Source organism: Rhyacophila brunnea, unplaced genomic scaffold, assembly GCF_057557595.1.
Source record: "Rhyacophila brunnea isolate RB1 unplaced genomic scaffold, BYU_Rbru_1.0 scaffold_18, whole genome shotgun sequence".
NCBI classification, from domain to species: domain Eukaryota; kingdom Metazoa; phylum Arthropoda; class Insecta; order Trichoptera; family Rhyacophilidae; genus Rhyacophila; species Rhyacophila brunnea.
In genome coordinates this window covers 24,468,836-24,495,664 of record NW_028232837.1, presented here as the reverse complement: position 1 = coordinate 24,495,664, position 26,829 = coordinate 24,468,836, and the positions used below count along the sequence as shown (strand labels likewise).

Genomic DNA, 26,829 nt, shown 5'->3' with positions numbered 1-26,829 from the left:
ACGAAATTTTATTAAAAGATTTTTTTAGCTTGAAATAAAAATATTACGAATTGGATTTCCGATAGCTGGCAAGACTAGCTTCGGCGACGCCATTTTAATTATCTTGTTTTGTCGCTAATCCGCTGGGCAAAACATGTTAGCGTTCTTTGCTGTATTTTGTTAAAAGTTCCAGTAATTAATTACGTCAATCACACGTTGACACTATAACCCAGCAATGTTAAAGCAAGACACGAAAATGTCGGTTTCGGGGGATGCTAGCCACGTCGTGAAGCTCCGCGGTTTGCCTTTCTCTACAAACGCACGGGACGTGTTGGATTTTTTAAGCGGCGTCGAAGTACTTAACGGAGCAGATGGTAAGATTATATTGCGATTATTCTGACATTATTCTCTCTTGTATACCGCAATTATGTATTCCGCACCAGAAACTTAACAAAGAACACATTGACTATCTATAACAGTTTCTGCAATTTCATAATAATCCGATAAATTTATGTTCAAATTGGTAGGTACCTTGGTATTTTCGTCTGATATTGAATTGCTGAATTACTGATACTTATTCCCTACAATAATGCACACGTTTGCCATTTTTGTTTGAAAATCGACTGGAGATTTTATGGTAATTTTATAGTACTCCATATTATCGTCATTGAGCTAAAAACCATAGAGGTATTAAATAAAAAGAGGGGGAAGTAATCGGCTTTCTCATACAACTGAATGGGATGAAGGAATGGAGGATTTACTTTGGTCATTATAACGTACCCATATAATTAATAATGTTAACGTTATTTTTGCCGCAAATTGATTACCTGCCTGCCTCACCATACTTGCCTGCTTCACCATACTTCCATATAACTTACCGCCCCTAGCTAAAAACCAAGCCAATACCTAACAACCTCTATACAAAAATTAAGTAGCTTTTTGTTGGGTTTTGGGTTGCTATTCAATAGGTTGTTAGGTTTTGGTTTGGTTTTTTGTCTCAAAAGACTTAAACGAAAACGATATGGAGTACTATAACTTTACCGATTTTATCTTAAGGTGACGCATCAGTGAAACGGCAAATAATTTTCAACTGTAGGCGCGACGAAATTTTGGACTCGCTCTCATTCAGTGAGAGAACGTCGAGCTAGAAACACGTCACTTTGCTTCGTGATGGCGACGGGCCAATTAATTCTTAAATCGTGTAAAGATGACTAAAAACGTTACCCATTTACTTTAAAAAGAAAACATGTCAATGAATATACAGTATAACCCCTATTTTACGTTTTTTAAGGGACTGAAGAAAAAAAACCTAATTGGAGGGAAAATGTAAAAGGGGGTATTGAAAAAAAGAACATTTAAATTTTATGTTTCCAGAAAAATAACGTTTTATTAAAAAACAACATTCAGTATTGAAAAAAAGAACATTTAAATTTTATGTTTCCAAAAAATAACGTTTTATTAAAAAACAACATTCAATTAAAATTTTTGTTGAAAAATCGTTCGAATGTCACGACCCAATCATTGTCAAGTGCGCGTAACTCGCATATTTTGAATATTTCCGACGTAAATCGCGGGAAAGAAAAACGTAAATGCGGGTATTAAATGTACTTAAATACATCGGGACTGAAAAAAATACACGTGAATTCCGGGCATGTAAAAACGAGGTTATACTGTATTATTATTGTTACTAATAGAACATAAGATGGACGTATGTTGGATTTATATGACAAATAATATTTCGTTTGACAGGCGTCATTTGCACCCGCAATCCGCGCATCGCCTAGCAACGATCTTTTTAGACCGTGCCTCGACTGATGTACGGCCTTAAGTTATACTTACTTAAATTACTGAGTTAATAACCGCGTACTGACTGAACGAACAGCCTCGCGACAATTGCCGCGCGAGGCAGCTCGAAACAAAATTAAAGTTACGCGAGGCTGCCGCACGCAGCAAGGCCAAACCACAACCCGTCCGAGCAATTTAGTATAATGCTGTTACAGCTACTGTGTTTTTAGTAATTCATCATCGACTTGTGATGAAAAAGAAACAAAAATCTTAAAGGTTTTGAGTTAAAAAAATATACAATACGGGAATAGGTTATTTGAAGAATAGCTTCAAACACAGTTATTTATCCATTATGCGAGCGAGCTAGGTATAATCTAATATTACCGTCCTGAGTGCGCGCGGCAACAATATTGAAGCACCTTCGTGCATCGACAAGAACTGACAAGTTTTGGATCACCCGAGGCAATGCTCGGGCGAGGCGGCGTGACTGTTTGCCCGGCGAGCCACGTACTGACTGACCGAGCATTTGCCTCGCGAGGCTGCTCGCTCAGTCAGCACGCTTTTTTGATGAATTTTGTGATCGTTTCCACGCGGACGGCACACCCATTTATGCCCTCATTATTTGGCCATTCGATATAATTAGCATGTTATTTAAATGCTCCATGGTCAACAAGTTAAATAATATTCAACCAGCAAAGTCAGATAGACCTGTGAGGCCAGCTTGGCATCCTGACCATATTATAGTGATGGAATTTATTAAGGTGGACCATCCATTTCATATCCGCTATTCATGTTTTCCTGCTATTTGTCTATAGTTTCTGCAGTTTTGTTTCATTTTAGTACGTTTTATTCCCGATTGTACGTATTTATTTTTCCCAATTTACATCTGAAATATTCAAAATCAATTAAAATTATGACATATTAAAATTTTAAATCGATTTTAGGTATTTTAACACATTCAATTCAATGCATATTAATTATTATTAAAGTGAATTCCAGATAAGCATGTGTGCATTTCTATTTATATACATGTCTGCAGTGCCCAGGACATGCACGATGCGATTGAATTGGTATTGTTTTTTTTTTTTTTACACTATCGGTTCAAGAGAAGAGCCAAGCAAGGCGAGGGTTGGTAGCTTTGATGTGTGTTGAAACACCAACACTGTGTTGATCGACAGCAAACATTTGCCGGCCAATGCGTATGTCGTCCTTTTCATTGTGATGCAACGTATTCCAATTATTGTTGCAGGTGTACATTTGACTGAAGTTCGGCCGGGTCGGCCAACAGGGGAGTGCTTTGTGGAGCTCGTGTCTGAAGGAGATGTGGAGAGTGCCAGAAAGATGGATAAAGAGCACATGGGCTCGCGATACATCGAAGGTAATACTTACTTTTCAATCTACAAACTGGCGAAACGCATTATACCTCGGTGGTCAGCAAACTACATACACTAAAGTGCCACATAATTATTTTAATGTATCGAACATGAAACTGGTTATCGGTCACATTAAGAGTTTCCCATCGTAGACTTAACAGCCGCGTACGATACAGTTAACCATAGAATTCTGCTGAGTAAACTTTACATTTACAACCTCCTGAATGATTTCAAAATAACAGGAGTGATTGAAAACCTTCTGGCCAAACGAAGATTCTTTGTAACACTGGGCGGAAAACGCAGCCGTTGGAGACAACAATGGAACGGCCTTTCACAAGGTACCGTCTTGGCGCCCATACTGTTCAACGTTTATACTATTGATCAGCCAATCGGAGTCAACACAAAACATTTCCTCTATGCCGATGATCTAGCCGTGTTATACCAAAGCAATAGCTTCAAGTGATTGAGAAACAGCTTAAAGATACATTAAGCGAGTTAAAGACATACTACAACCTCAATCAACTTAAGCCAAATCCAGGTAAAACACGGGTAGCAGCGTTCCATCTCCAAAACATGGACGCAGGGAAATTGCTTGATGTTGTTTGGGATGGGGTGCATTTAGAACCCACAAACAGCCAACAAATAGCTGGGAATCACCTTAGATCAGATGCTGTCCTATAAGCAACACTGCATTAATACTAAAATGAAAATGCAGCAACAGAACAGTATCATGAGAAAGCTAAGCAATAATACGTAGGGAGCTCAACTACATACACTCAGGGTCTCAGTCCTCGGTGGCCGAGTATGCCTGTCCGGTGTGGCATATGTCTACGCACATGAGACAAGTGGACGACTGCGCTTAACGAAACCTGCAGGATCGTGACGGGGTGCTTGAAATATACGCCTGTCACTAAAGTTCTCGTGCTTTCAGGAACAGCCTCCCCCCCTCTAATCCGACTTCAAACTGTAGCTTGAGTTGAAAAGCTAGCCCAAGAGAGAGTCCGCAACACGTCATGCATGGGTATCAAATGTGCAAAACAAGGCTAAAATCCAGAAAAGGCTTTATGGCGACAACTATACGTCTGACCGTCCCACCCGAATAAGATAAGACTATCCGCATGGGCGGCGAACCTAACCTCTGAGGGTTTCGAAGACTAGGTAAAGCTATCAGAGCACCTCCCACATGGAGCCAGTCTTGGGTATCATGGAAAGCCCTAAACAGACTGCGAACCATGGTAGGTCTTACCCTAGGTAGGGCGCAGCCGAGACAACATGGTGAAATGGGGGTTCCCTGATGACCCAACCTGCGAGTGTGGTAAAATGCAAATCATGGAGCACCTATTTTCATGCAAGGCTTGTCCAGTAAGCTGCAACTTCGACTATATATTACAAGCCGAGGAAAATGGTGTTTCCTTCGCTAACTTCTGGAGCGACACATTATAGCTATTGAAGACCCGATACGACGAAGAAATTTTAAATTAATAAATAATAGGAACATGGAGAGCTAGTAATGTGGCTCCAAATTAAATGTCTACATTATGAGAAAAAAATACCTGGAATTATCCAATATCGGTATAACCATACAGGACCTTACAGAAAAATTTATGCAGCGGGAAAATGGAGACGGAGTAATGTTATTCTACAATTAGTAGGTTCATATCAATCCATATTACCAATATCTAATGTGAAAAAAAGGATCTTATGAAGTTGTGTAAAAACGGTGACATTCCGGAAGAGCTAAGATATTGGTATGAAAATTTACCATCTATTGATCGCGACACATTAGACACATTACCAGAGCCAGACGTTTTGTAAGACATTGTTAACACATTTTGCGCGGGCCTCAATACAAATTCACAGGTACACGCAGCGGGCGAAAACCAGCGGCAATTGAAATAAAATCGAATTTTACAAAAATCGCTCTATCTTCCAAACTATCAGTTATTTTTAAATGAAATTTGGAATTCACACTCACCATATATTGCTCCTCAGTGCTGTGTTTCTTTTTAGAACAAATTGTTTAAAATAACATAAGTACATGGTGCTAATCACATATTTACAGGAAGGTTTCGTAAAAAATATTCCATTCACTATAAATAAATTCCCGCACAAAAATTATTATTCTAATATTTGGATAAAGTATGATATTTATGAAAACACTCACCCCTGTGTAGGGGGACGTCACAAAATGTACACATATAACTAGTCAAACTTTTCTTTTTGTGCACCGAACACACTCGACACTGTCTTTGTGGGTATTTTTTTTTACCATCTGTAACAATTTTTATCATTCGATGCTTCTTCATATCGAGTGATAACCTACCAGGATGATCACTTTTACCCACTCTTCTTGGTAATCGTGATGTAGATGGCCCTGCTTCTTCCAAAATTGCGACGGTTTCAACGATATGGTCGGCTATCCAAAATTTGCTTATACTACGCAAAAACTGTTTGTAAGTTAGCCTTTTGGTCGGATTTAATACTTTATAAACTTTAAAAGAATTGAAAAAAGCACAATTTAACAAATACATGACAACTCTCTTTGTCCATTTTTTTGTTCTTCGTATGATCGAGTAGTAAGAGAGATACTGATCCGCACGGTCAACCCCTTTCATATATTTATTATATTCGATAACACAGCGGTTTCCAAATGTGTAGTCTCGTATTCCAATCGGTGTTGTGACTCTCTAAAATGGTAGATGGATGTATTGTTGAAATCATTCGAACATCTCTCTTTGATTTCCAGAGTTGTAACAATACATCCTTTCGCCGACGGAAAATACTCTGTCCTGCACTAAGATTGACGTGTTTAAAACATTCTGGGAAGCCTCGGTTTATTCGCATTGTTCCGCACGTCCTAATTTTATTTTCTAAAAGTGCTTCACTGGTTTTTACACTATTATAATAATTGTCCATATAGACATGATGCCACAAATTTAAATACGGACCAAGAAGCAATTGGATGGTGTCTAATAGTGGTCTTCCTTGCCCACTGTAAATGAGCATATTACAGATGTATCCCGTAGTGGCTTCACTGACCATGCGCACTAGGATACCGTATTTTATTATCTTAGATGCATTATATACTTTAAATACAAGTCTTCCCCGCCACGGTATAATACCTTCATCTAAAGAAAGTTCCCTTTGAGGCTTATAAACCGAAGAAAACTTCGGTATTAGGTATGTCATAATTGGCCTAATCTTTTCAAGGCGATCGCTGGAATCCGTAATGATATCGTTATTTGAAAAGTGCCACGATTGCCAAATTTGTCTAAAACGATCACGACTCATTGTTTTAGAATATATTGGTGTTTCTATACTCGGATCAGTAGACCAATAATCATCTCTTGTGTCTTTTCGAACTTGTCCCATAAGCAAAATGAGTCCGAGGAATTTTTTCATCTCACCAAGATTTACAGGCTTCCATTTGATAGATTTCTTCATTTTCTTGATTCGGGATTCATTTTGTGTGCGGTATCGATTGCTTTCCTCTACCATCATGCTAAGTAAATCATCTCCAATAAATAAACTAACTATATCCATCACATTTTCAGAATTGTTTGGTGCTACGCAAATACCAACGTTGCCTAAAAATGGTTCAATATGCGGTGGGTTGTCTATTTCAGACCATTCCATGACTTCCTCTTCCTCCACTTCACTGTCTTCAGAATCACTGATTTGTAACGGTATCACTGGTACCCTTCTCGTGCGAGGGAACTCTTCACTATCGCTGTCGCTATCACTGTCGCTGCCTAATTCTGGTAAATCTTCACCCGAATAGGCAGACAAATTATCGGCAAATATTTCGTCATCGCTTTCATAATTGTCTGAAGCCATTTTTTAAAGATTAAATAAAATATCGATTACTTAAATATATTTCACTTGTAAAAACACACCCGTTCTATAGCGCCGTATTTCAAGACTGAAAATTCAATACTGATATTCAATATAGATCGTAGTAGATTACAGACATCTAAATAACATTGGTTTCCACTTATGTTATAATTTATTGCTCCGCTCGCATACCAGCGTTATCGCACCGCACAATATCACTTACACAAGTGCGAAGAATGCATTCCGTCTATCACAAATTGTCGTCTTTTCACTCGCTCACAAAGGATAATATTATAGTATGAAAAGGAGGCCTATGTATTTATCACACATCATAAAAATATACATATAATCGCATTCACAGTACAGCGAACAAACCATGTTTAAAGAATACATCGATATTTCACAAAATGTTGTCTTCCTGCTCACCCATCAAAAAATAAACAAGTGTAAAAAGAAGACGCATATAGTTTTAGCATTCTTATCGTCTACAGAAATATAGTTCGCTGATTTAGTGACTCTAAACAAATTTCCTGATTACGCACAAGCTCTCATTTGGGCTGCGCAAGAGTGTGTGTGTAAGTAAATGAATCGACGGTAAATTATTTTTTTTTGTAGATGTGTGTGTAGTTTGAAACATTTTCAAACCGTTGACATAAAATATTCGTATGCAATAATCGGGTAGAAATACCTTTCCCGCACTTCAAGTGGAGCCGGCGTAAAAGGTATTTCTACCCGTCCCGCCGACGAGCACCGGTACGGCGCGCGGGTAGAAATACCCTTCCCGCTCAAGATGTGTTAAGGATTAAAAAATATTTTTAATGCTGTTTATCTTACCTCAATTTATTATAATTATTGTTTTGTCCTTATTATCATCACCAGTGTATGTGAAATAATTATTATTAACCTCAGTGTATGTTTAATTGTTTTCAATTTGAATTGTTACGAATTCCTATTTTGGTTAAAATAAAACTGTTTTTAAATATTTTTATTCTTTTATTATTATTAAATTTAGTAAGTACCTACTCAAAAAGAATCTAAAACAATAAAAAACATTGCAAAACCCTTGCCAAAGTATTGACATACTATCACTTTACTAACAAACATGTGTGTGGAAAAACTCATTATATACATAACTCTTTTTTTTTTTTAAATGTTCCTAATTTTTTTACAGAATCTGATTACGTTCAATGTATTCTCTAATTTTTTATACATTTTAGGCAAAAAGAAGAAAAAATGTTAATTTGAAATTGGATTTTTAATTGCAAAAAATATGTTCAAACCTCATTATCTCTGAACATCAAAATGTTACATAATGAGTTTTACCTTTAAACCAGCGATTTATTAATCATAAATTTCCTGCCATTTTGCCTGTTTGCAATTGAATTAGCAATTTCGCGAGAGTAAGGAAAGGAGAGATTCTGTGTCACCAATGCCGTAGGTTACTGACCACTATTATCAATGTTATTAATTATCATAAATTTTGTTTATAAATAAAAGCACTGACATAAATACAAAACCTGTATCACAATAAATGACTCAAATAAAATAGTACAAAACTTAATAGGGCTCGTTTTGTTACAGTGTTTGTGTCTGACCGGCAAGAAATGCAGTGGGCCATGAACCACACGCACATGGGCAACGGCCAGTCGCACATCCCCGTCGGCGGGGGCATCGTCAAGCTCCGGGGGTTACCCTTCGGCTGCTCTAAAGACGAGATTGTTCACTTCTTCAACGGTAAGCAAAATCTCCCACCCCCCCACTTCACACCCGCTCAAACCACCACTTCTTTCAAATTGAAAATTATATCTCAATAGACAAATAATGTCTATTTATGTTTTGTTAATTTTTTTCGCATGATGTGAATGTACATGTTATATTGATTTTATACAATTGGAAATTAAACAAGATTTTTTTTTGCTTCGGATACTGTGTGAATTTTAATTTTCACATTTTATTATTTTGTACTAAATTAAATTTATTTATTTTTTTAACTCTAGTAATAAAATAGCACGTTATTTCTAATTATTCTCTACAGAAGTCAATATTCTAAATCGGCAGTTCATAAATATTTTTTGTTTTGTCCCGTAGTTATTCGTTGATCTTGTACTGATCGTAAGTCAAATGATTTTGTTTCGCCTACACATTTCTCATCACTGTCAAAATCTCGTTTCTTCTCCGTCACATAATTTTTCTCTAAATATAATTAAAAACTAGCGTCAAATGGTCAGTTTTTATTACATTAGTTTTTCATTAAATGTAATTCATAATTCTATCTGAAATAATTTCGAATTACTAAGGATTATTTTAAATGTGTTTAAATTTAGTCAGTCAGGTTTCAGATTGTTTAATAGTAAATTTAATATAATATGTATATCTCCACATGATATAGTTAATGTACTGTAATGTTTTTCAACGGTAGGAAGAAATATTATCTTTGATTTGATATAGGTACACGTAGTGTTAAGTGTATCTACTGGATAGCATTAACCAAATTGTTTTCTATTTTTTTAAATTCTCAAAAATACATTGAATATTTAATTGGATAATTACCACCTACCATGCATGGGCCCTGTTAATTAAAAATAGTTTTCTTTTTTGCATGCAAAACATAAAAGATAATGATTATTCACAAAAGGGCATAAGATGTTGCCAGATGTTTGTAACGGCAATTGTTTTGTTCTCGGCCGCTGTCGTAACATTTCGTATCATTTTTGAACCCTGTATGAATTCATTCTGAGAGTCACACCCGGAATCATACATTTCCTTGATGAAAATTATTGCTTTCCTCCAAGGCCGAATTCACAATGGCTAATATAATCAAAGGTTATGGCTAATTCTCTTTTTATCAGACAATATTTTATTTTTTAAATTAATGTTCCTCTTATGTATGAATTCATTGATTACAATATACCTACCTATATGTATTATCTAAATGCTAGATCGAAGCACACCACTGTATTTTCCAAAAAAAAATTTTTTTTTATATTCTGTTATTACAAATCTAGAATAAACCACAAATGATGAAAATCCTTTTGATATTGGGGTATACATACAGCTAGTGAAAGGATTCACTCGTAAATTGCTTACTACCTTTGTCTGCTAACACGCCATAATATATATGGATGTGTATGTGTCTCGGTGTGTGGAAATATCTCAAGATACATGGACAAGCCCCTAGATCCAAATATTTAAAATATATTGATTAAAAAACGTGTGGGATTTCAACTACCCTTAACTAGGTTTGCGACTGAGCTGGTTATACAGTACTACCCCAATTACCTTATATGAAGTAACCCCATAAAATACAATTTAAACAAACTCGTCTTTTGACTACTACTAATTTTTCCTAGGTCACTACTCTTTAAAATTATGTATCTTGAAGTATCTTGAAATAAGGCGTTGCTGAAAATTTGTAACTTATCAGATGAGTAACACGCCTGCGATGGCAGAGTGATAATGTGTCCGCTTATGAAGTCACAAGTCTCGGGGTCCGAATCACAGATACAGCACTTTCATATGTTTTTAATGTGTCATGAAGATGACATTAAATAATGTAATCCAATACGTTTGGATTCTCTTTTTTGCCATGATATGACGTTCATAATGCTCTTTTAACTAGCTCTTAGCACTTTCGATATATATTGTGTAAAAACACATTTTTATTTCTGAGAAAATTGCAGTACAGTAGAACCTCGTTAATAAGAACACGGATAATTCGAAATTCTCTGTAATTCGAAATTTTCGTGAAAAAAAGTCCCTTTAACATTATTTTCATATAAAACCACACCTTTAATTCAAATTTCGTAATTCGAAATTATTTCTGAGTCCTGGCATATAAAAATATTCAATAAATCGTAATAAAGTACACTATTTCATGAGCCGGTCATTGAAAATTGTGACAGACTTTTCGTAAAACATCATAAATTACTTATTTTAAGAAGGTAATTAAAATAATCCTGACATTTTATGATTCATTAACACACACGGCACCGGATATTTGGTAGGCAAATCTATGATCGTAAACGATATTGATGAAAATCAAAAAAAAAAAAAAAATTAATTTTAATATTTTCCCCCCATACATTTCATAATTCGTAATTTTTTATTCGATTTTCGGTCCCGTGGAATTCGTATTAACGAGGTTTTACTGTATTCAATACAAAAATGTGGATTTATTCCATTTAACCTTATAAAATTATCCAAGTGAGGTACTTTGGATATGGTTATTAATTTAACCTTATCAAAGGATTTACTCTGACATGCTTAAAATGTTGAGTTCTGTTAAATCAAAAAAAGTCAAATCAACATGCGTAGACCAAAATACAATGACAGCTACAAAATTGACTAATCAATGAGGCAATGTCACGTCTATAGTCAGAATTGTTGAATTGCAGATTATTGAAATATGTTTTAATTATCATACACCAGCAAACGACATTATATATATTGACTAATTATTATGAACTAATAGTTAATTTTACATTCTTTAATTAATTCAGTGGTCAATTTATCACAGTGTTTGATTTGTAAATGCATTCACGGTGATAAAGTATACCTATAGTGTCACATATATTTTCTATTGACATGGCAAGAAGTTCATATATGGGGTCCGTTTTCGAAAGTACCTAAGATATTGATGTCAACAGTGTTAACTATAATATGCTTAGTCTTTTGTATTTGGTTTTATAAACAATACTCAAAATATTTTTCCTTTGTCAGAAAGAAGTACCTCTCTCAGTAATCCGCCACCCCAAAAACCAGACAAGTGTCCAATTAGCGAAAGCGGCAGATCACAGTGCATACATACAAAATATGGTAAAAATTAAAACATGTTTGAGAATTTTGTACTAGCAAATTACGGTTTTATTTATAATCAAAATCAAGTATTAACTAATTTATAAATTAAGTTTATTATCTAAATATTAAACAGTAAATCACTTGACACAACCAGTTCAGTGAGGCAGATATTCTTGAATGGCTTAGGATTCCTGGCTTTCCCTATGACCAAAAGCTTCAGTTTGTGTGTCCCGGTTGCAATGGAGCACGGCATAATTGTGATGCGGTCCTTGGGCACTTTCCTCCCTGGTACATTACTTTCTTCGCGATGAACGTACGTTTTACGAAGGAGAAGTTTCCAAAATAAACCTGCCTCATCTGTATTGTATACTTGTACGCAGCAGACTATTGAATTTGACAATCGAATACTGGCGAATTATAGAGCTTGATTTTGTGCTTTCAACTAGTAAAAATGACGCCGGATTATAGTAGTTGTCGGATAATCGAGGGGCGGATTACTGAGAGTGTACTGTAAATAACGTTTAAAACTTTTTTTCTGGTGGCTTGTCAGATTTTTTTTATACGTCACTAATCTCAATGGCGCCTCATGCTTAAGTTGCTATATGCGTCTTAACATTGTTGACTGTAGTGCTATCTCGTTGATCAGCCGATAAATGGTTAAATAGCACATATTACTCGTGACATTGTATGCAAAATTACAATAAGAGGAACATTTAAAATTAATTTTCTCCGAAGCTATTAATGCTACATTATGAATTACAAATTGTCAAGATCAATAATTATTCTAAATTTGTATGACCATACAATAAGTAGGGTAAAATGAGAATCGGCCACTGAGTCAAAAGATGTCGCGAGATATCCTTACAATAATGCGGGGGGCCGAGTGAGGCTGGCGCCGCGCATACAGACTAAAGAATGGCACTGACTGTGTGATGTATTGATGTATTTCCATGGGGTTCGGTTGGGGTGGGCAGGGTTGGCGGTGTCGTCGGAGGGGGTGACCATTCTGTCGGACCACGCGGGCCGCAGCTCGGGCGAGGCCTTCGTACACTTTGTTGACAAGGAGTCTGCGGAGAAGGCCCTTCACAAAGACAGGGAGAAAATAGGACACAGGTGGGGGGGCATACAAACATCTCTCAAAACATAACAATCGACGATAAGCAATCACCCTGCATTCATTGTCTTTTATTATCCCTAATAATAATTTTGCATTGGTATCGGTCTACGTGAAGCGACCCATTTGGCATGCCTGTAAAGTTTTCGGGTCGATGAACTGAACTTAGAGAATTTTTGGAACAAAAAAATCAATCTTGCATTAAACATACGGGAGGGGGAAATTGTGTAATTAAAATTATGTAACATATTTGAATCCACCGGTTCGTTCAGGTATAAGTCTGAAATTGTATAGCCTGTTACGGAAAATAAACTTGAATTTTGTAACTGTTGTAAAGCATAACAATAACCATTGATGATAATGAATTTAAAATCATGAGATTGTGTTGTCGCAATAATGCTTAGAAGGGGATATTTGTCTATATCACAATGTAATTTGCGGCAAACACGATGATGCTTGGCTTCCAAAAATAGTTTTTAGACTTGTTAACAGATGTGCTGATAAACCTTCGATTTCCGCTGAAAGCTGTACAGGTGTGCCAAAATCCATGGATCATATAATTGAGACCTCCCCTGCAACAACACTGTATTTCGATTTTGGGCGGTTCTGAGTTATGAATGCCACAATTTTGAACATCTCCCTGGGCATTGTATGGTGTATTGAACAACCATATACAATTAAAAACAATTTTTAAGTTGCCTTCCTGCAACACTGTATGTATATCATTCAAAATGACACGTCGTCTTTTGAGCTCTCGCCAAGTAGATAAATAAAGAGGAGGGGGGGAAGTAAGATAGATAAATGGTAGAGAAATATGGCTAAGAGGTTGAAGGATAGTGGGTTACCATATAAAACTCGATCTGGTAAAGGTAAAGAAGGATTCACCACCAAAACAATGTCAAAATTTTGCTTGAATTGAATTAATTTCTCAGGTGGTTGAAAATTATTTTTAATTCCGTAGAAATAATATAATGATTATGTTGTGTTTGCCTTAATGTTTCAAAACATTTTTTTCATTTTCCCAACATTCGTGAAAATCGATATACAGTGTTGTCGCAGGGGAGGCCTCAATTATTGAATTTGTAAAATGTGAATCCTATGCCAATGGAATATATAAATTTGAAATATAATTAATTGAATTAAATTTCCGTAACATTGTATAACTCATATTGAGTGTATAACATTTTTTGAATAGTACGCCGATTGATTAAATTCATTATTTATTATTTCCTTAATCACCCATTGAACTCTTCATACAATCCTAAAGAGAAAGGAGCCGTAATAATGTTGCTTTTGCTTATTAAATATTGTTTATATGCCATTACTTGTAAGCGATGTGAGATTCAGATGATAGGGGGCGAGAAGAGGATGTCGGGCGACCCTCTCGGCAATGGGAGGGGGAGGGACACAGGGGCCGGGGGCTGGGAGGTGAGACCTCTTTTCAATAGTCCGTTTATCACCGATCCGCCGCGCGGGACTATGGGACCACTCTTCTACACTATCTCATTTGGGAACTATGGCAAAGATAATCAATCACATCTATTTATTTAATGATAATTACATATTATTCTGTTATACTCAGGTTAACAGCAACAAAAATTATTTGCTTTGCAAACTGTATTAAAACTTCATTTGAAGAAACAGAAAATATTGTGTACCTTGGTTACATAGTCAACATAAAAAAATTAAGGCATAACCTAATTATTTATCATTTTGTAACCCATGTGTATGAATGATAACTTGTGAGTTGCATTTGTGCCTGTGGACTGTAGACTATTTTTTAATGACTTCAGTATAAGAGAAGGTACGTAAAATAAACAAACGGATGAAAAATAGTTTAATTTTCAGTTGTCAACCATACTTTTCCCAAACAATTTAATATGTAGATGTATTGTTGTATATTTTTATACACATAAAATTTTAAGTATATGACCAAAAATTGAATTCTTATTTACGTAAACAATCAAACATTGAACAATAATAGAGTCAGAATTAAAATCTGTTAAAAATACGTCTGTTTTGTTTGTATTCGTTTTTCCCCAGAATGGTAAACCAGCAAGACTTCTCTGATTGTTTTTTTGAATAACTACTCTGGAATGCTCATACGTATTCATCAGTGGCGTGCCATCACATGGATAGATGTTATGCATCCCTGAATTACTTAAGTGATATTCGTTTTTTGTGATCCTGGTTTCGCCTATCGGTATCTTCAGCCACTCACCAATTAATAGTGCCTGAAGATACCGAAAGATGACACCCGGGTCGCAAAAAACGACTAATTGAATAGTACAAAACTTTGATCGAAAAGTATTATTTGTATTGAAGAACATGCTCAATCTCAAAAGTCACGCACGCCACTGATTTCATACTTCTCACTCATTCCTGTATTTTCATTTAAAATTAGATCAGGACAGAGGAGCATCGAAGTCTCGCTGCTTTCATTCGAGTGTCTTTGGTCAGATCTGAACAGGAGCTTTGTTTGACGGTACAGTTATAATATATTTTCGAGGAAATCAATTAATAGTGTGCATTTTGTCGGGCCGCATTTAACAGGTACATAGAAGTGTTCAGGAGCTCGCCGCAAGAGATGAGGGTGTCGCTGGAGAAGGGCGGAGCTAACGGCAACCCCCGCGGAGGCCAGCGGCCGGGGCCCTATGACCGCTTCAACCGATTCGGCGGCGGAAACTTCTCCAACGGCGACAGGATGAGGCCACTCCCTCCCAGAGGCGGACACAGAGGTTGGCATGATTATTTTTTCTTCATTTGCCCTATTTGCCAACACAATGTTTTAAAGTGAAAACTGTCAAATGCACCTGAGACATTGATCGTTTTATTATCTTTTGATGTAATCATATTTTGGTTGGTATACTTCTTTAACCGCGGAAGCGTAAAGTCACCTAAAGATATGGAGTATGAGAACAAAAGCCATCATAAAAATTAACATATAGAAAGTTTGAAAGAAATTGATTTTTTTGGTAGAAGAATGTATTGATTATAACACGAATGCTCATATTATTTATCGTCGTTGAAACTAGAAAATTCTGTAACTCAGTTTTAATCAAAAATTGACTTCAAATGCCATCTAGTGGCCGTTGATAATATCTATCCATCTTGCAAATTTTGTAATTCCAGAAAAATTGTAACATTGTTAAATCATGGATGATTTAACTCCAAAACCATATATTTGTATAGGAAACCATAATGTTTTTTGTCTCTCCTGTAAAGTAGTGTTTTTGGAGTTACACAATTTTCTAGTTTCAATGACGTTATGTAATTCTTTCATTGGCGACGGAAAATGATTTCCTAGTCTTAAAAAACACAAATATTTTTGTTTATTTTTCTTAAAATTACATTTCACTTCTAACCTGTGTGCCATGCATATTTGTTCCAGTTCACAAACGACCTCATAATTGATTTGCCTGCATAGTGCAATAGGTAGTTACCTCTGTTATGATTCATTCTAGGTCCTTACAATGACAACTACAATAGCTGGTCACAGGATAACTCGGGCGGAAGAGGCGGATGGAGGGCGGGCGACAGTATGGACGGAGGCCACTGCGTCCACATGCGAGGGCTCCCTTTCAAAGCTACTCATAATGATGTTGCCTACGTAAGTTATTCACAATTTTTATACATACGTGGCATCGAACCATGAACAAATAAATCATTTTTTCTCTTAATCCTTTATCTCGAAAAGTTTTATCTTTTATCCTTTTCGTGATCTTATATTTCAATAATTATTAAGCTTTTAACAATTGTTCTATAAATGAGGCGTCTAATTACAAAAAGCGATAAGTCCACAATTCAATATTTTCGGGAAACAACGTTTTTATGTTTCAAGCTTCAATTATTTGTTTTAACGTGAGATTATTTTTTCCGTTGTATTCTATGTCGAAATTAGAACCAAATGGCAATTTGTTTCAGCCGATAAACTCTTAAATGTAAAAAATATAGGCAAAATAAAATTGGACATAGCGCTATTTGTAGCTCACTTTTTAATTTACTTCGCATAAGGCACATATTTCCGTGGCACTGTCATGAGTTTACCAGATGCTACAGTATGGGAGACGCCCTTTTCAATATTGAACGTTCCCTTATTGGTTGACTTAAACACACGCGAAATCAACCAAGCTTTAAATAATATGAAACACGGATTTGGCGCTTTTTGTAATAAACCAAAACTTAAAATATTTTTTTTCATATGGTAATGTTGCGTTTTGGAATTTATAGATAATACATATTGTGTAAAATTATACAAAGAATACGTGCGTATTTTTTTCTCGATTTTGACCAAATGTGGAGTTATCGCTTTTTGGAATTGACGCCTCAAATAGTCGATTACAGCTGATGATAATTACTGAGCATTTTGGTAACTATAACTAGACAACATAAGCCATGACATTTTTGAAGTTCGGGTTTGCAATTTTTCGGTCAGTTACGAAAACAGCAGCCCATATTACACGTAGCAAATTGTTAAAATTACTTTCAATATGAATTATTAAATTACTAACAATATAAATCGCGCATTACTATGACATCTCATCTGATTCACTGTTCTGTTCTGAAAATAATAATCATCGCTGTCATCCAACTCCGTACCAATTTTTATTATAAAGTATGTGTATTCCTAAATCACTTGCCCTATAAGAATCTTCAATTTTTATATCGTGCTCACAGCATTTATTCGGAGTGTAATTAAGGAATAACCGATATGTATGTTACGTCATATCTATCGATTTTTTGCCTCCCGTATTACTCTCTGAATGATGCTAATAGGTGGCTTGTTTGCTTGCTTCATTTGCCGATTTAACAATATTATATTTCAAACTACTATTTTTTCATCACTTTTAAATATTCGCTCACATTAAAAACAATGATTTCTCGTACTTGTCTTTGTAAAAGTTTTTTGTAATACCCCAATCGAGATGGGGTATCCATTGTAAAACTATAATTATATTATTCTATCATGTAAAACAGACTTCACACACAGACGCAGCGTATACACACCTATTCTATGCGCATGAAAGAAAGTGTGCTTCTGCGGAGGTCCGTGCTTAAGTTGTTTAGCTATATAGAGACTATTTGTCATAAAAAATGGTTGGAATTGTATTCCTTTATTACAAAATCAACTTGGTCTTATAATCTTGCACTAACTCGTATGTTTTTTTTATACATTCTTATTAAGGATATTTTCATTGTTGCAGTTTTTCAAACCTTTGCGTCCGATTAATATAAATCTGTTGTTCGACAACAACAACCGTCCGTCCGGAGAAGCCGATGTGGAATTTGTCTGCCATGACGATGCCATCAGGGTAAGACACCAACTAGTCCTTGTATTATATGGGCGGGACAGTCTGTTCCATTTATAAATTCACTACTGCTGCTTTTTCCAAACTTGGGTAGTCATTGCCCAGTACCTATGTAATAATATATTTGTTTTGCGAACTGATCTTACAGTCGTGTAGAGAATATTTTCAACTTATTTTTACAGTACACATGTTTATTGATTTTGCTCTACATATTATATAATATGCCATCAATATATATATAATATTTGTTAAACTGGGATTCCTGGTGCGTATCCGGAAATTTGTACATAAGCAGTTCACCGCAGGACACTTATTTGTGCGCCGCAGTACGTGAAACATGAGTTCGTGTAACGTTTAATCAAATTATGAGTTCTTCGTTGAACATTTCACCGTGGAATATATTTGTACATATGGTACAACATGTGGAGATGTCTTTACTAGGTTAGGTTAGAGTTAATCTAATAAGAACGGTACAATTTGCAAATTATCGCCGCATTTTGTAAGATACGTACAAAAGTATTCCACGGTGAAATGTTCAACGAAGAACTTGTCATTTGATAAAATATTATACGAACTCATATTTCACATACTGCGGCGCACTAATAAGTGTCCCACGATGAACTGCATATGTACAACTTACATGTAACCTTCCTGGTGGGGGTTACAATATATATATGTGATTTCTTCTAATGTTTTCTTTCATGTATTTCGTTACCGTGATAAGTGGTGTGGTAGTGTTAAAAAAAGTGAGTTGTTTTATAAATGCGCATCTATTCTATACACAAGACTGCTTTCAGCCGCTATGGCAGCTATCTAGGGTAGGTTTGTATCGAAGTATTAATAACAAATCGAGGGCTTAGTGTCAAACAACACTATCTACAAAAGTGCAACTTTACAGGAGAGCCAAAAATCGTTATTTTAGATTCTTGTAACTTAACAAGGGAAATGTTTATTTAAAACCTAATGTTAATATTTTATAATTTATTGTGTATTGTACATTTATCTTGCTTATGATGATGTTAAAATTTATAGGGATAGTTTTAAAAAAATATGAAAACAAGGATAACTTATGTAGTTAGCGTTAAACTTTACTGACGATTTAATAAGAAATTATAAAAGATTGAAATAACGTTGTTTGACTATCATGTAGCCGTAAATGTAAAATAACGTTATCTGAAAAAAAAAAATAAACACTTTTTTGTAGATAACGTTGTCTGACTTTAAGCACTCGAAATATGATATATTATAGAATAACACTTATTGTAACAATTACAATAAGTTAGCCGTCTAAACAGTCAACACTGTCTATCTTGCTCTAAAATTTACCACAGCCAAAAGAGGTGCTGTTAAAACATAGCACTTATTGTAATTGTTACAATAAGTGGTAATACTTCGATACAAACCTACCCTAGATAGCTGCCTTAGCGGCCGAAAGTCGTCTTGTGTATAGAATAGATATGCTGAACTAGAGAGTGTAATTAGTAAGGTCAACTTAATGACTTAAGCCTCAAAGACATTGAGCTACTTTATAAACTGCTTGTTGGCGAATTTACAATTGTAAACTCGCCCAGTGTCATTGACCAAGCTAACAAGCAGATTGTAAACAATCTACCGAGAAAACTTGAAAGCCAGTCAACTTTACGCGCTACACGCTGGCGTGTGGGCCTACTGCGTCTGCGCAGTAAAGTAATAGTAGCGACCTCCAGGTAAAAAATCGAACTACTCAATACGTCCTGTCAAAATAGTACCAAAAATAACGGTTTCAACTCGCTAGCTTGTTAGATTGGTTTTGTGGTTTTGTGTGTCATCACAATTGCAGTAGCTGACTCGCCCGCTTTTAAATTCGCCAACAAGCAGCTTGTAAAGTAGCTCAATGTCATTGAGGCTTTACGAAATTTAAAATCTTACAGACAATATTGTTAATTAATAAATGCACTGACGTAAACTTAAGTCATCGTTCACGGGCTGTGCCATTGTTTTTCATACATTTTAAAGCATGGATTGCAGTTGAATAATCTTATAATAAAGGCATACCAATTCTTCATTACAGGCCATGAGAAAGGACAAAACAACCATGGATCACCGCTACATTGAGTTGTTTCTGAACTCCAGTTCAGGCGGCGGCCGAGGGGGCTTCGGGGGAGGCGGAGGCGGGGGATACCAAGACAAGTTCAACCGGAACAACTTCCGCATTTGACTTGGCACCCTGCCGCCTGCGAAGACAAGAAGTCTTCATGTCATGTGATATTTTAGTTGTCTTTAGTTATGCAGGAGAGACCATCATTTTAATATTACTAGCCTATTATATGTTATCAAACTCTGCATACCATCAATTATTCAATACTTTGTCTTTCTAAACAATAACAACTGTCAATTATTAGTTTTTTTTTTTATTAACCGATATTTACGATTCATAAAACATTCTCTGTACTGGGTTAACATGCACATACGTTAAACTAGCCATTCGAGCACCGCGACAGATACAGATGACAGTGACAGTAGTCGCACTCGTCCAGCTGTCTGTACTGTACTGATCACGGAGTTCGAACGTCTTGCATTACCGTGTTACCGAGTGACATTAAATTTGAGTACAAAAAACTATCAATCCAATATATTAAAAATGATTCATTAACGAAGGCACTGGAAAGTATTTTTGTCTGTTACATTAAATCACAAAGAAATCAAACTGATTCTGTTTGATATTTCTTTCTTTGAAGTACGTGCAGAGTATCTTTTGTAATTTATAACTTAGCATTGAGATCTGCAATAGTTAAGTTTTTATTTTAAAATGCATTACTATAAGGATTAACATAATTAATATGTACGTTCATGTAAAGGTGTTACATTGGGGAGTTATTTTTTTTTTTTTTTTGAGAAATTGTCGATTTGATTTTTGTATTAAAAATCTTCCATTATCTTCAATACCTGGCACTTGCCTTTTACTCAGCAAATCGCGCTGTTTATATTTTTTATACCTTTTACCTCCATATTGTTAAAAATGCTGTTCTATTTCTACGGTATCAATCACGTAATTAATTGTATAGTGACTTATCTAATTCTAATAAAAAATATATTTCCTTTTTTACTTTTGTCATGACATTGTAACATTTCTTTTACTATTTGTCGATAATAAACAAAAATAACAATGTAATTGCTGTTTTCATTTTTTATAAGAAAACCCACTGAAAACCATCCTGGTGCACTGCCAATTGATCTTGTACACGATGAGTATGTATCACATGCTCTTGCTAGTGTATATAGGGCAGGTTGCGGCTTGTAGAAAGTAGAGTGTAGAAGGAAATGGTCACATTTTTTTATTATTAAATGATATTTGACAATTTCTAAGAAAGGTATTTATATATAGTCAATTAAAAAAAAGTTACACAAACTAATCGTCTCTGGTGCTGTTTTTCAGTATTTTATTACATCAAGGTAATTACTTGCAGCAAGAGTGTATTATAAACTATCGCGATAATAACTGTTTACACGTAAAAGTCCTGACTGTCTTACCAATCTCATTCTTCAAGAGTAAGCAAAACGCGATGTCATTTTATAATACTATTTGACAGGTTGTGAAAATCGGTTAACCTCAAAATGAGTGCGTGGCGTAGTTGGTTTTTTTACCGGCAAGCTCGCTACTATCGTTCTAATGCGCAGATATCGAACAATCTCAACTGTCGCGTGAAAGTTCTGATGTTTCCAAACTTTTTTGATAATACATGTTGTTTACACATGCATTTTCTTGTTGTGGCCGCGATAATACGTTCTGTCAGCAGTAAATCCTTGCACGTGATAAGGCCATTATATCAAAAAAAAAAGGTATTGGATCAAATGGTCATTATCAACAAAAAAATCATGAAATATAATAAATCTCAAATTACCTAGTCCGTAGTGTTGACAACAGTTTTATACTGAGCATCGAAAACAAATGGTGTGATGTATGACTTTACGAGTAGAGTGAAGAGGTGACGTTTGGACCTGGCTCGGCCATGTTCTGCGAACAACTAAAGAGAATTTCAACCTGACTTGCCAGTTCTTCAAGTCAACCGGATTCCAGCCCTCTAAATGCTATCTACAGAGTGTGTACAGCAGAACACCCAACTGCAAACATACATTTTCCAGACGCGGGCTTTTGTTTAATAGCACTTTTGTCGAAAATCCTCAATCTTTGGGGAATTATTTTCACCTAATATGATCGGATCATTGTTGCTATAAATTACATTGTTTTGTTTTAGCATATATCGATAAAAGACAACAAAAATGTATACCCGAAGAAACCTCTCATTGGATTGGAAAAAGCACAAGTCGTCGTTGCGCCTATTGTAGCACAGTTAAAGATCAAAAACGTACTTCATATATTTGTAAACAATGCAGATTGCCATTGTGTATATTATGTTTTGAACCATTTCACATGAATGGATGCAAGAAATTGTAATTCCATATTATGCATCTGTATTTACAATGGAACCCCGATATTACGTGTTCAGAATTAACATTACCCCAGTCTTTAATCTTTTTTACTATTTGTGTATAATTTCTGCAGTCCTGTTTTGTTTTACTATCAGTTTTAAGTTTTTATTCCCTCAGAACCCTCTTAAAACTCAGTTAAAATAACGTATTAAAATTTAAAACCCAATTACTTTGAACACATTCAATTCAATGCGTGACATCATTGAAATGAATTTCAGACGCATGTGTGTAAATATATTTATACATGTTTGCGTTACTCAAGACTCAGGTTACACAACATGATTTTATAAGTTTTTGATTTTGTTTATGCCCATTCAAATAATTTATCCACAATGTCGGTTGAAGAGAGAAAAAGAAAATTCCAGAAAGGGTGAAAAAACACGTTACACAAAACCAATTTATAATTTTTTTAGTAAAAATTTAGCATGTTCCCTTTTTTTACGTATTTTTGTCGGTCTCTTCGAAAACATAAAAATATCAGGATTTCAGTGTATGTATTTGTATTATGTAAAAAAATTCCAATAAACATTATTTTTGTAACATTTGTTTGTTTCCTTTGAAAAAATATTTTTTAAAAATGACCAATAGAAATTTTGGTTTTTCTGGATGACTAATGAATAATTTTTATTATGAAATTCACTTCATGTATAACGTAAATATTTCAAAATATGATGGTTTAGTTCTGAACTCCGGCAAAAAAAATTCCCTATGAACATTCATGAAAATTTTTATATTTAATGTACCTCATATAGTCTTTGCGTTATACCCAACCCTTCTTTTGGGATAACTATGGAAACAAAGAGTGTCTCTTAAGGGGGATGCTTATACTATCAGAGGCGAAAAGAGGCACCTAACGGAAAAATACGAAGCTTGCAATTTGAGATTTTTTTTGATAATTTACAATTTCAACTGTAGTAATTAATAAATATGTATCTGAAAACACTAAAAAGATTTTTTATTTTTTTGTTAATTTAAAGATAAACTGGCAATTGTAAAAAAATGTAATAAAATGTGAATTCGTTGCAGGGTCAAATCTTATTATTACATTATATTTTATGGCCATATTTATTATTAAAATTTAGTTTATTAAGTTTTAGAATCTATGTGGTGTAGATTTTTGACTAATTCATCGTTTTAATATTTTTTATATATATTTTAAAAAACATCGATTTTAAAAAAAATATAAACGTGTATAACTTGAAATCCTTTTTATTTATATCAAATTTTATTTTAGGCATAGTCACAATATTGAAGCTCGAGTTGATATAAATAAAAAGGATTTCAAGTTACACACATTTATCTTTTTATAAAAATCGATGTTTTTTAAAATATATATAAAAAACATTAAAACGACGAATTAGTCAAAAATCTACACCACATAAAATCTAAAACTTAATAAACTATATTTTAATGATAATTATGACCATAAAATATAATGCAATAATAAGATTTGACCCTGTAATGAATTCACATTTTTTGTTTATCTTTAAGTTTCAAAAAAAATAAAAAATCTTTTTAATGTTTTCGGATACATATTTATTAAATAATATAGTTGAAATTGTAAATTATCAAAAAAAAATCTCAAATTGCAAGCTTCGTATATTTCCGCTAGGTTCTCTGCTGGCATGCGTCTCCCCCTTAACAACCCGGCTACTTCACTTAAGAGCATACTTCAGTGAAACATCAAATAATTTTTCCACAATAGGTGGGACGTGATTTCGCACTCGTTGCCAATCGAAGAGCGATAGTCGAGCTGTGAGGACGTCAATTTGTATCGTGATGGCGTCAGAGGAATATATTCTTAAATTGTCTAAAGATGACTAAAAAACGTTGCACATTTACTCGAAAAAGAAAGTATAGCCTTAAACAAAATTTCCGACAGCAAATCGTCTCTCATTATTTGCATCTTCTGTCAAAAAAGTGAGGTTATTTATTACTCGGCAGTGTTCAGCTTCGTTCAACATAATTCAGCTGAGGCATGGTCTAAAACGATCATGTCTACGTGACACGCAGATTGTGCAAACGATGCGTGACGAACAAAACATAATTTGTCGTGAAAATTCTACATGCGTCTATTTAATGTTATGTTTATTGTTATTTAAGTAATAATAATATATTCATTGAAATGTTTTGTTTTTCGAGTAAATACAGAACGTTTTTTAGTCATCTTTACACGATTTAAGAATTAATTCCTCCGACTCCATCACAAAACAAATTGACGTGCTCACAGCTCAACTATCGCTTTTTACCCGGAGCGGAGCTGAAGCAAGTATTAGGTCCCGGAGCGGAGCAACTCAAAAAAGGGTCCGCTCCAACGCTCTAGTAATATACAAGTGACACAAACCGACACCTTGTAACTGCATTTTTGGCTATATTGATTTAATTGCCTTTTAGTAAATAATTAAATAACAAAATGATGATATCGAAGAAAAATAATTCAATCAATATTTTATAAGCATAACTTTACTATTCCAGCATTTAAATTATCGTACTACTGAAAATTTACCATTTGCATTTACCACCTGATACGTAGGAGGTGTCGAAATGTAAAAATTTGGGAAACCGTTATGCTGAGACAACGCTATTGTAATGTTTTTTGAAATGTACTATAAAGTTTTCGACTTCCTCACTTTTTGGGGAATTATTTTCACCTAATATGATTGGACCATTGTTGCTATAAATTATATTGTTTTGTTTTAGCATACATCGATAAAAGACAACAAAAATATATACCCGAAGAAACCTCTCATTGGATTGGAAAAAGCACAAGTCGTCGTTGCGCCTTTTGTAGCACAGTTAAAGATCCAAAACGTACTTCATACATTTGTAAACAATGCAGATTGCCATTGTGTATATTATGTTTTGAACCATTTCACATGAATGGATGCAAGAAATTGTAATTACATATGTATTTTGTTATACAGTGGAACCCCGATATTACGTGTTCGAAATTAATCAGTCCTATGCCTTTAGCGAGTTTTCTAGCTTTATAAGGCCGTGATCGACAGGCCGCACATACAAATTTTGCGAGTTATCTTGTCCGACTTTAAACCCAAATTACTAGCCACTCTCGATTGATTTGCATAGTCTAAAAAATTAAACACTGACATCTGTTTCAATAAATTATGAAATACCACAGAACAGATAATAAATAGAATACCGATTGGCTATATTCAATACGCCGCACGTTGAAGCAGGGTTTTTGAATGTGTGAATGTCCTACGAAAATGAAGCACGCATTATGCACGTGCAATAGTGTGTGTAATACACCAACATTAAATGAGCGTAAATGCATAAACCGAGAGCAGTTTTCAGTATTAGACGTACAACGTATTGTTGACACGTGTGTAAGTTTAGCCCGGATTCTTCCTTACTCGAGACGGTTACCTGCTATCGCCTTACCCGTTGGGTATTTCAGTTCCCATTATTTCTGAGTTCCCTGTGAAATACTAAGCCACAAATTACCGGTATTACAGCGATTTTAATAAGAACTTCGCTCTACATTCAACGTGTGTCATTAAAAATCTGCGGTCTCTCAGATACTGCCATAGTAATATCATGAGGCATAGAAAAGTTAACATTCCCCCAATCTTAATCTTTTTGATTTCCCAACTATTTGTGTGTAGTTTCCGCAGTCCTGTTTCATTCCCACAATTTACATATGAAATTATCAAAACTCAATTTAAATTTGATATCCAATTTCTTTGAACGCATTCAATTCAATGGGTGACACCATTAAATTGAATATTAGACGCGTGTGTGTATTCATTTTATAGACATGCTGCGTTACCCAAGATCCAGGTTACGCAACATGATTGCATAATTTTTTGATTTTGTTTATGCCCGTTCAAGTAATTTATCCGCAATGTCAGTTGAGAGAAAAAGAAAATTCCAGAAAGGATGAAAAAACACATTGACTTACTATTATGCTCCAAACCAATTTAAATTTTTTTTTTTAAAAATTAACATTTTCCCTTTACGTATTTTGGTCACTATTTTCGAAAATATAAAATCAGGATTTCAGTGTACATATGTATTTGTATTATGTAAAAAATTTCCAATAAACACAATTTTTGTAACATTTGTTTGTTTCCTTTGAAAAAATATTTTTTATAATAATTACAAGATAAAAAGAACTTTTTATATAAAACGTTTTTAAATTTTCTGT

At 34.8% G+C, this 26,829-nt stretch overlaps 1 protein-coding gene across 1 annotated transcript; it reads left to right on the top strand.

Moving 5' to 3' along the window:
• The first annotated feature begins 76 nt into the window (after positions 1–76).
• On the top strand, positions 77–23,199 carry LOC147073363 (heterogeneous nuclear ribonucleoprotein H2-like). Its single transcript, XM_085945453.1, has 8 exons — positions 77–353; positions 3,014–3,142; positions 8,553–8,705; positions 12,743–12,881; positions 15,436–15,620; positions 16,347–16,492; positions 18,087–18,194; positions 20,242–23,199. Exons 1-8 carry the CDS (start codon positions 215–217, stop codon positions 20,386–20,388), a joined length of 1,146 nt encoding a protein of 381 aa, XP_085801579.1. The 5' UTR covers positions 77–214; the 3' UTR covers positions 20,389–23,199.
• The last annotated feature ends 3,630 nt before the right edge of the window (positions 23,200–26,829 follow it).

What these genes read in the sequence shown, in the direction of transcription:
- LOC147073363 (XM_085945453.1), top strand. Translation starts at nt 215, where the DNA reads ATGTTAAAGCAAGACACGAAAATGTCGGTTTCGGGGGATGCTAGCCAC. An exon ending in GGGCTCGCGATACATCGAAG is followed by an intron (nt 3,143 to 8,552) that starts GTAATACTTACT and finishes GTTTTGTTACAG; the next exon opens with TGTTTGTGTCTGACCGGCAA. An exon ending in GCCATGACGATGCCATCAGG is followed by an intron (nt 18,195 to 20,241) that starts GTAAGACACCAA and finishes TCTTCATTACAG; the next exon opens with GCCATGAGAAAGGACAAAAC.